At 36.1% G+C, this 11,152-nt stretch overlaps 2 protein-coding genes across 11 annotated transcripts in view; one reads left to right on the top strand and one right to left on the bottom strand.

The window, feature by feature from the left end:
- The window catches only part of CP (ceruloplasmin), a 59,101-nt gene extending 47,960 nt beyond the window's left edge, over positions 1-11,141 (top strand). For 2 of the 4 annotated variants that reach the window (XR_001443141.3, XR_001443140.3), the window contains exons 19-21: positions 7,507-7,611; positions 9,185-9,265; positions 10,686-11,141. Coding sequence is in view for 2 of the 4 variants with exons in the window: in XM_015131781.3 (XP_014987267.2) it covers positions 7,507-7,598 (92 nt within the window). In the remaining 2 variants the exon portion in view is untranslated. The remainder of the gene's footprint in view (positions 1-7,506; positions 7,612-9,184; positions 9,266-10,685) is intronic. The other 2 variants (XM_015131781.3, XM_015131780.3) reach the window with 1 other exon arrangement.
- HPS3 (HPS3 biogenesis of lysosomal organelles complex 2 subunit 1) overlaps positions 583-11,152 on the bottom strand; it is a 44,497-nt gene continuing 33,927 nt past the window's right edge. For 2 of the 7 annotated variants that reach the window (XR_001443142.3, XR_013413594.1), the window contains 5 exons: positions 10,683-10,871; positions 9,624-9,731; positions 6,322-6,528; positions 5,582-5,676; positions 583-1,424 (listed from right to left, as the gene is read on the bottom strand). Coding sequence is in view for 2 of the 7 variants with exons in the window: in XM_015131786.3 (XP_014987272.1) it covers positions 1,297-1,424; positions 5,582-5,672; positions 6,322-6,528; positions 9,624-9,731; positions 10,683-10,871 (723 nt within the window). In the remaining 5 variants the exon portion in view is untranslated. The remainder of the gene's footprint in view (positions 1,425-5,581; positions 5,677-6,321; positions 6,529-9,623; positions 9,732-10,682; positions 10,872-11,152) is intronic. The other 5 variants (XR_003727151.2, XR_013413595.1, XM_015131786.3 and 2 more) reach the window with 3 other exon arrangements.

Raw genomic sequence — 11,152 nt, 5'->3', positions numbered from 1 at the left:
AGATCAACAGACTATATAATGATACATGACTGACACTTGTACATTAGCTAATAAAATGGATTCATATAGTCTAATCATATCACCACTATTAGGGTTGTATAAAATTGCATTTAAAAAAAGATCTATGACCAGATATTCTCCTGGGTGCTCCTCAAAGGAACACTATTAAGGTTCATTGAAATGTTTTCAATCATTGCCTTCCCATTGATCCTTCTAACATGCCATTGACATGACACCTAATATTCAGAGGGAATGGGCAAGGTATGAGGGAAAGAAATAAAAATAAAATAAATAAAATAGAATGACGCAAATCTGAGTTTTGTGAACCCTTGAAGAGATGGTCTAAAGGATGTTATCTGGAATGTCCAATTCTGAAAAGCAGAGTTGAGAGACAATTCTATAGATCAAATCCTGGTAAGGATAAACATTGCCATTAGAAGAAAAGCTTCAAAATACACCTGTGGCAGATGTCACGTGAGTAGAATTTCTGCCCAGCCTTAACTGCATTCAGAGGATAATATCAATGAACTAAACTTGAACTAAAAAAATTTTAAACAAGAAATTATAAATAAAGACACATGGTTGTGAATACAATGATATATTTCTTTATTTTCACATACACTCTAGCTAAAACAGCAAGAGTACACATCAACAAAAAATGGAAACAAGGCTTTGGCTGAAAAAAACATACATTTGACAAATAATGTTAATAGCTAGACAAGAAGAAAGTTAGCTCTGTAAACTTCTTCATTTGATTCAGAGAAACAGAGCATGAGTTTTCTTAAAGTAACAAGAAAAGGAACAAAAAAAATGAGGTTTGAAATTTTTTACCATGGCAAAACATTAACATCTTTCTCAAAAACATAGAGAAATCTGGAAAAATCAAGAAGATAAAATTCTGGACCAGTTAGTGACATTCTTTCAAGCATACTTGCAAAATGTTTCCTTAAAGTGTTCTTGGGATGAAAATGATTGTCATGTCTCCAACAGCAGCGAACTGATGTTGTTCCTTGGAATAAAAGTCAATCCCCACCTTAAAAAATATATGGCTTCTCCGAGGAATTCTTATGTCTTAAACACTTTTTACATTCTAGACAATTAAATTGATTGAGGTCATAAGTGAAGAAATGAATAGTTACCACTACATGGTAAGGTAAGCAGCCTGAAAACATCTGCATCATAAATGTGTGTGTGTGTGATATATATAAAGTCAAAAACTCCTCTACTTGTACTTTGGCATTCAATTTTTAGAAATTCAGTCTCAAATGCCATTATGGTATTTTTCAAATGATACCTTTAAGTCAATGATTTCTTTCGACTGCAATAGAGAAGATATGGCAAGAAAAATGCTGCAGTACCATCTTCTGGGAGAACATTCATGAAATCCTTCAGTTCTAGTTCCACAGCAACAATTGACAATGTTTCTGTTTGTAGAAAAGAATATCTGAATTAGAACGGAAACTCTGTCTTTCATTCAATCTCTTCTTACTTAACCAACCAATTAGAAGCCAGTTCAGGCTGGGCGTGGTGGCTCATGCCTGTAATCCCAGCATGGGAGGCCGAGGTGGGCGGATCATGAGGTCAGGAGTTCGAGACCAGCCTGGCCAACATGGTGAAACCCTGTCTCTACTAAAAATACAAAAAAATTAGCCAGGCATGGTGGCACAAACCTATAATCCTAGCTACTGAGGAGGCTGAGGCAGGAGAACCGCTTGAACCCATGAGGCAGAAGTTGCAGTGAGCTGAGGTCACGCCACTGCACTCCAGCCTGGGTGACAGAGCAAGACTACATCTCAGGGAGAAAAAAAAAAAAAAAAAATAGAAGCTAGTTCAGGTAACAAAATGTTATAACTTCAAAGAAAAAAATCAATCTCTTAAATCCATAGGCGGCTTTATGGTTGTAACTTATTTTTCCTTATTAGAATCCTTTGAAGTTTATTTTATATCAACCACATGAAATTTGGATTTATTATTTCATTGCTGAATTACTATATTATTTTGCAATTGATTTCTACTGTCCTCTAAAGAAAAGTACAATCATTTAAATACTTTTTTTTAATGCTAAGGCTAGACTAAAGCTAATTTATAAAGATTGTTTGATAGGATAAGAAACACCAATGTTTTCCCAAATTAGTTCCTATTGTAACATTTCATGTTGTTAATAAGCACAAATCTGTTTTCACGACCATTTACTTCTTTTCCCCCCAAACTGCAACAGTGTTCTAATGAACATTTTTTTTTTTTTTTTTGAGACGGAGTCTCGCTCTGTCACCAGGCTGCAGTGCAGTGGCACGCTCAGCTCACTGCAACCTCTGGCTCCTGGGTCCAAGAGATTCTCCTGCCTCAGCCTCCCGAGTAGCTGGGACTAAAGGTGTGCACCACCACGCCCAGTTAATTTTTGTATTTTTAGTAGAGACGGGGTTTCACCATGTTGGCCAGGATGCTCTGTCTCTTGACCTCATGATCTGCCCACCTTGGCCTCCCAAAGTGCTGGGATTACAGGCATAAGTCACTTTGCCCAGCCCCAATGAACATTTTTAATATTAAGGAATGTAACATACATTTAAAAAAATGCAACTTTATGATTCTCCTGCTTCTTAATAGATACATGCTGCCCTCTCCTGGAATAGAAGGGTGAAAGTTATGAACAATGTTCCCAATAAACATCCACTTGGTCTTACATCTTCTATCCACATGTCAGTGCCATTCCCTTGTGATCGTTGCATGCCCGTCACTTCCTCTATTTGTAGAGTAAGTGAAATATAAGATCCATTCCAAAGTCATCTGTCCAATATGCAGCCAGCTAAATTTTTCTTTACACAAAAGAATGAACTGCCTTTGTTGCTAAATAGTTAATGAATAAAGCAGCAATGGTTTATAGAAAAGACTCCTAGTTCTGGAATCCAGAGAGACTTGGGAAGAGATCCAGACTCTTCCACCTACTCACTGAGTGGCTTTAAGAAAGTCACTTCATCTCCCAAGTCCTAGGTTCCTCATTTATAATGTAGTTGTACTGTCTGCTAGCTTCCACAGTTCCTGTGAAAATTCAGCTAAAATACAATGATGCACATCTGACATAAAATCAGACCTTAATAAACAGCAACTACTAACTAGCTTGCAAAATATATGTGAAAAATATGAATTATTGATGTTTTCCTATCAAAGCAGTTTACTTACCTAAATGTGGAACCTGTAAGTAGTATCTCAGAAACAAAAAAATTAAGTTGGAGAGCTAGTGTGGAGTTGCTACAGAGTCAACAAAAATATCACCACTTCCCAATTCTCCTCTTCTCCCAAATAAGGAGGGGATAATACAGGTTATCACTCCAAGAACAAGGTCAATATCTTAAATTCATAGAGTACTTTAAAAATTAATAAAATACTTTCATATATAACTTCTCTTTAATTCCTTCTAGAATCCTTTGAGGTTTTTATTTATTTAATCCAAGCCCCATCCCAAACAGGGTAAACTAATGGGTATTATCCCTGATTTAGAGTTGGGAAAATTGAGGTTAAGAGAAGGTTAAAATTACTTGGTCTATTCCACTCACCAGCTACCTAAATCTACAAGTTACATATAAATGATCTATCTAAATGTAAACATGTGCCCTTAAAATCTTTCTTCAGCATGTCTAGAAAATATTTGTCAAAGGTTAAAAATAGTTATTTCTGGATGGTGGATTTTAAATTATTTTTAAATTTAATGTTTGTAATTTACTACAGTACCAGAATTTAAAAAAATAAACATGGCTCATTACAAAAACAGTACTGAATATTTCCTTAAAACAAACAACCAATCCACTAACCCCTATTTTAATGGTTCTGCATTAGTGTGGTAGCTGTCAACCAGGAAAATTTTGCCCCACAGGGGACATCTGGCAACATCTGGAGACATTTTTGCTTGTTATAACTGGGGCAGTAGTATTGACATCTAATAAGTAGAGACCAGGGATACTGGTTAATATCCTAAAATGCACAGGGGAAACCCCCATGCACACGGACAATTATCTCGTCCAAAATGTCAACAGTGCCAAGGTTGAGAAATGCTGTATTACAGAGATAAGAAATCCAAACTCCTAAGCATGTAAGTCCCTGAGCTCCATCTCCAACTTCACCCTCTTGCAATTTGGCCTAACATTTAACTTTTGATTCAGTCCTGAACTTCTCATTTAGTCTCACGACACTAGAAAACTGGCTTGCTCTAGGACACTTCTAAGTAGCACACCTAGAACTCAGTTCCAATTCTCCAGATCCCAATACAGGGCTATTCTCAGTGTACAAGTGTTAAGAAAATGCCCTTCTGTGAAACAAACGTAAAGTTCTTTAGTTGTCTCTGTTTCTAATCAATGAACAGTTACAGAATGCTTCCTATACGAGAGGCATATTGCTGGTGAGGAAAGTATAACCATGAAAAATGAATAAAACACTATGCCAGCTCTTGAGGTATTACAGTCTAATAAAGGTAAATCACACATGGCACTTAGTCTCATTAGCAATACACACACACACACACGTATGCACACAAATGTATTCTGAAGACAGAGAAAAATGCAACATTTGGAGGAATGATTATGGGTGAGTTGGGGTGGAGTGTGTGGATGTGGATCAGAAAAGGATGAAGAGTCTTCTGATTAAGATAATGATGATGCTGAGATGTAAAGATGCGGGATGTCTGTACTGGAAAGTGCTCCACCAACACAAACAGTCAGTGATAAATTATGTAAAGGGTATGCAAGTAGGGCAAAGCAATCAGACACCTGACACTTCCATCTTCTGAAAACCTAAAGCAATCAAGGAGATGGGTAGGACTGAGAATAAAGTCACCACTTTCCCTTCCCAATCACAAGCATACAGCTTTAATTAAAGGGGGATCTTCAGAAAAATAATCTCCAATGGCCACTGCCTCGGCCTTACATTTTAAAAATCAACTGTCTTGGCTAGAAAACACAATTTCAACACTGTCAATTTCTAATATTTTATGTGCTCTGCAATCGATACACCCATACCCTTTGTCATCAGGAAAGCAATTAACTAATTATATTAATGCACAGCAGTATGGAAGCGGATTAGGTATCTATCAAGATTTATGATTACGAATTATGAAAATTCCAATAACTACTATGCTGTAAAATACTGTACAATCTAGATACTCAACTTTTAAATCCTTGAGGTTGTTATTCATGAATACTTGCTTATAATTATGTTTAACAGTAACGATCTTAACTTCCTACATGAAGTAAATTAAGTACTCTGATCATTGATAAAAGATGTAATTGCCTTAATGACTACTCACATTTTAAAACATTGATGCTGTCATTTTCTATGACTGTGATAATTTGTTAAGTGTTTGAAAGGATTAAGTTAAAAGAACATAGTTCTGTGACTAGGAGATAAATGAATATCAAATGTCAAAGGGAGGGTATGTGAATGCTGAAAAGAAGCTCCCCAGACGGGTTCTGAAAGGCCCTCAGTCTCACTTGAGAATCACATGAAAATACTTGAGAAAGACGGCTTCACCAAATTTAAAACTGAGACTCTTTAAGTTTATAATCAAGCAAAAAAAAAAAAAAAATCATTTTACCTTTTAATGATGACAGGTAGAGCTGATACTTCTCTCCACCACATTTAATTCTCCGACAAAGTTCAGGTAGCAGTTTTTTCCACCACAGAGTCTATCTTAGGAAAAAATGAATAAATTTTAGTTTGATGCATTTTATTCTCAGATTTCAAACAAGAATAAGAAGATTGTGCAGGAAAGCACAGGGCAAAAATACATCATTTTGTCTAAGGCAACTAACTTTGTTATAACAGAAGTTATATCAGCAGCCAGTCTTTTGCCTTAACTATAACATAAAAGTCAGGTTTGTAACTTGAAAACTCAGTAATACATATGTTGTACATATGTACATGGCTATTTTCAAGAAGTAACAGACATATCCCGTTATCATCTCTTATGTGGCAAGAAGGAAGGAATGAAGAAAAAAAAGAACTAAGGTCCAAAATTATTCTAATTTCTAAACTAAAAACCGTATGGCAGAGAAAATATTTTCCCATCATACACTGTTCCCAAATCTTCAGGTCATCAACTATTTAATCTTCAAACAAAAGATTTTTAATGATGATAATATACCATCTCACATATTTAACAGCATTTAATAGTACTCAAAACACATAACATTATTTAACATATATGCTCACTGGACCCACACAGCCCTGAGGTTGGATTAGCATAAATTGTCCCCATTTTGCAGGAAAGGAAATGAGGTTATCAAATCTGATTATCACTGATCAAGCCTAAAAACATAATCTGAAAAAGCATACCCGGTTCTCTTCTTTCAGTTCATGATTAGCATATGGAATGACTGCCTCTGGGCATCTCTCTAACAGTATGTCTATGCACTGTTCATACTCTTTCAAGCGTGTACGACACAGAACATGGACACTAAGGCCGGCAATAGTGTCTTCTGAAAGCGGCTCCAAGAACGGAATAATGGAAGCTATGTCAAATGAAGGACCACATATAAGAGACTATGAACAGAAAAGTGAAATGTTATGAAATGAGGCACCTCAAAAACTAAAACACAACATACAGAATTTAGTTTCTTAAGACTAAACACTCACTTGCCAAAAGTAAAATAGAAAAAATGCCATATTAACGTACATGCATGTGGTCCTTACTTACTAAATCTAAGTAAAGTATAATCTTGAAACTACCTCTAGTTTAAAGATCTGTTTAATAGAAAGCAATCATTGTTAAATAACATTATTTTATTTGCTTTGTGTGGACTGCAAATTAAAACCAATGGACATTCTTCAGGACTCTATCCTAAGGGAATAATCAACATTGTGGTTAAAGATCTATGTCCAATGATGTTCACCGCAAGAGTATTCACAATATAAATAATCTACATGTTTAACAACAAAGGATAAGTAAACACATATGGCACACTCAGATAATGGAACATTACACAGCCATCAAAACTATGTTTTCAAAGGCTAGTTAATAAAAAAATGCTTATGATAAAATGAGTAAAAAAATTTCAAAATGAAATTATATTCTGAACATCATCAGTTTTATAAAATCTACATAGGTAAATGCACATACAGAAATACTGTCGGAAGAGCATGGCAATTTGAAACAGCACACAGGATGGGACAACAAAGCCTACTCTTTGTTTTCTTTACATCCCTGCCTGCCATTTTCCAAATTTTCTATAATAAGCATGTGCTACATACATATGCAAAAATACAATTTAACACTTAATAAGACTAAAGTGATTGTTTAGAACTAATCGTTGTTATCAATACCACTTTGTCACAAGATGAATAACAGCGGGCTGTATTATCTCGGAATTTACAACTTTACCAACATATACTTTAAGCAATTAAACTATATATACTACTTTTGATTCTACCACCAAAATAATCTCCATTTTCCCTTTCTCCAAGATAAAGATGAGATGGTCATATCCTAATTTTCTTGTCCCTGCCTCCTTTTTGCTACAGCATCTTCTGAGGCTCACAGGAGAATATGGAATGTGATCTATCCAGTCACAGTCAGTGTGATGATTTTATTCCAAATATCTACCAAGGAATGACCAGGAGAATAAGGTTGGTCCCTTTTCTTCCTGCAAGTTTAATAAATTATTCATGTGAATAATTTCCTGACAATCAGATGGCAGAGATGAAATAAGGTTGATAATCTCTCACTCAAAGGGTCTCCCAACATGGAAGAAAAGAGATTATCTCTCTATTTAACTCTTGACTAATCCAGATAATGGGGAAGGGAGTGGGGGCAGTACGAAGGAGCAAGGCATGTGTACCAAATTATGACTAAAATAAAACTAGTCGTAACTTCAACTACCCATGAACTTTTACTTAGTTTTATCCATGTAATCAGGAAGTTTGAAAATAAGGCCAGGTGCAGTGGCTCACACCTGTAATCCCAGAACTTTGGGAAGCCAAGATGGAAGGATCGATTGAGCCCAGGAGTTCGAGGTTACAGTGAGCCACAACTGCCACTGCACTCTAATCTGGGCAATAGAGTGAGACTCTGTATCTCCAAAAAAAAAAAAAAAAAATTATAAAAGTTTAGGCAGATTGTTTCTCCTTCAATAGCAAAGATTTTGCTATTTAATAGCAAAGATTTTCCTCCTTTAATAGCAAAGATTTTCCTCCTTTAATAGCAAAGATTTTCCTTTAAATATATTTTGAAACAAATTTTAAAAGATCACTGAATTATACTTTTTCAAGCAATGATTATAAATATGCTTTAAAGATTTATCAAGAAAATTTAATAGCACTTATTCCAATTACAATTTTAAATATGTAATTAGTATATATGTTCTAGGAAGGCAAAGTTCCACTGTCTTGTCCAATGCTCCCCATAACATCTACAGCACATGCTCAAGCAATATTTGTGAGGTGAACAAAATCTGAGGCTAGGCCTTCAGAAGGCTTTGTATCACAATGGTACTAGAGACAAGAGACAAGAAGAATCTTCTTTTGTTATTTTTTAAAGAAGCACATAAATAATGCCATCTCTGGGAACACCACAGCCCCACCTGAAGGCTGAGTCCAAGCAATATGGCCTCTTCAGCTTCCCTCCTCTAAGCCCCATTCCCAATTTGATACTAAGTAACAACTACATTTATATCAGTTCCCATAGTGTAAATGAGGCATTGCAAATTCAAAAGCCTAAAGAGGCCAATCAAATGATGAAGATGCATAAGGGCAGCTGGGATAAGGAAAACAGACACTCAGCATTTGGGTCAGGATACCCTAAAGATGATAACTGTGCGGGAGGACAGTGTGAGCACTGCCTAAGGAGAGGCTCCGGGTCAGTCCCAACCCTCAGGTCAGAAGCAATGAGGGCCTTGGGTTAACAGAGCTGCTAAATTTTTCAATAGTGCCTTGAAACTCAGAATTCTTAATAGGAAATCTTAATTTTTGTATGTTAGCGCCTACACTGGGAAGACCAAAGAAAACAGATGTGGGAATTATATTGGTCTTTGGGCCACTAAACTGCATTAATAAAATCATACGCTCATGTGGCCCAGCCTGATCCACCAAAAATGTGGACTTTAATTCTCACTGCCAGCCAAAACACTGCTGCAGTCAGAATTATTAAAGGATGATCCACATTCTCTAATCATCCCCCTCATTTCTGAAAAATCCTTTTCAGGAGCTGGATAAACTGACTACTTTGACCTGTTTCTTATAAGAGAAATAGCAGTGCCTGGCTTGGGTGAGAGGCCTCAAATGTGTAAGTCAACACTAACAAAAACAAACTACATCAATAAAAACACCACTAAACATTTGCCACACTTTCATTTCACAAAGTGTTTTCAAGTGCATCCTGAAAATGAGGAAATCAGCCAGGAGACTTGGTGAAGTTTGTCCATCCACCTGCAACGAAACCAGCCGCTCAGCACAGGTGTCCCATCCATCAGCAGTTTCAGGCACAGGCAGGAATTCCCTCCAAGTGTCCTGAGTATGCCTAACTATGGATTTTGCCCCTCAAAATTCTACATTCTAGATTAACAGGACACCTGGGGTCTCAGCAAATTTAATCTTACACTACATTGTAATATGCAATTTCATAAGGAGGTATTTTTACTTACCTGTAATTTTGAAAGATCTTCTGTATAATTTTTATCCGCTAATGAATCAGATGATATTAAGATGTGAACCCATGGATAAATTAAGCCATAATGACTACAGGCATTTATCTAAAACATAAAAGAATTTCTCATAAACAAAATATAACAACAAAAGCTTGCTTATCCATTCCACGAAGAGCAAGCAATCATTAATTCTCTGCCATGTCATAGAATTAGGTATACACTTTCCTGGGAATGGGAAGGACAGTTTTTAAGAATGTATTCCCCTGGAAAATATTTCAGTCTTGCTTGCTTCTACACTAAATATTTCCATATACTTTAAAATGTAAATACTCCAAAGACGCACTTTCTAGCAAAAAGAACAATACTGCATTTAAGCCAATTATACCTAACAAGAATATTGGAAATAATTTTTATTAATACTACTTTCTTTAGAAGGCAAAATATCTTTCATAAATTCTCAAGACAATTCCCAAGGAGCCCTGCTTATTCAAGAAGCTGGTAACTTTTCCACTTAGCCCTCCATTAGCCATGGCTAATGAGCTGTGAGAGAAATGGGCTGGGAGCAAGAAGGGTAGAAAGAGTTATTACTGGCTGCCTCAAGTGCTACAGAACAGCTCCTTTATGTGAAACAGACAGGAAATGGGGGCCCACTAAGGAAGTCTCCCTCCCACAGCGTTCTGCAGTTCCTCTCCCACCAATGAGGTCTGTAGATGTCTTCTCTCTTATGTTCTATTTAATGATCCTCTGCTGAGGAAGGACAGATGTGATGTTCTGGAAGAAGTCCCTTTCTCCATGCTTTGGCAACTGAGCTACCACTTCAAGTAAGTGAGGGAAATTAATAAGTGGAGGACATTCTTTAGAGTACAAAATTATTTAAAATGTAGGCCACTTCAGTTATAGACAAATTTTAAGTGTATTTTTAACTCCTGCGTAAATAAGATACCTGGTAATAGAAAACTAGGTTATATTTTATAATAAATTATTAAAAAGAAGAAGGTATGTTTTTGTAATGGGCAATGCATAGGTTAAATTTAAGGTATTATTCCATTATCTTACCAGATCCTCCGACGTTCGCAATGGTGTGGTGTCAGGAGGCTGCCTCTTAGACAATCTCCAGATGTACTGGGATGTGAGCTTGAAAAAGAGTTCCTGAAGTACCACATCTGGGAGACATGCCACTAGCTGAGCTTCCCAAAAGTCTACCAAGAGCTGAGGAGTTGTATCTTCATCCTTAGCACAAAGCACCTTGAAAACAGTAAAAGAAGCCTCTATATTCCAGATAAATATAGCACTGATAAAGCGACAGCTGGGCTGAATATCAAAGCATCACATGGGCCATGCAATTAATAATTTACCATTAGCATTAGTGCCATGGCGAAAGAAAATTTAGACATTTTTTAAAGGAAACAGATTTTAGGTTGTACAAATAAAGTTTCTTCAGATATAATCTTTTAATTAGTACTTTTATAACTGATTATGTATGTATGTTTTCTCAATAAACAAATGAAAAACTCACTTCTCTTATT

This window comes from Macaca mulatta, chromosome 2 (genome assembly GCF_049350105.2).
Source record: "Macaca mulatta isolate MMU2019108-1 chromosome 2, T2T-MMU8v2.0, whole genome shotgun sequence".
NCBI lineage: Eukaryota > Metazoa > Chordata > Mammalia > Primates > Cercopithecidae > Macaca > Macaca mulatta.
Note: the sequence above shows the minus strand (reverse complement) of the source record. Positions and strands in the feature narration are given on the sequence as shown.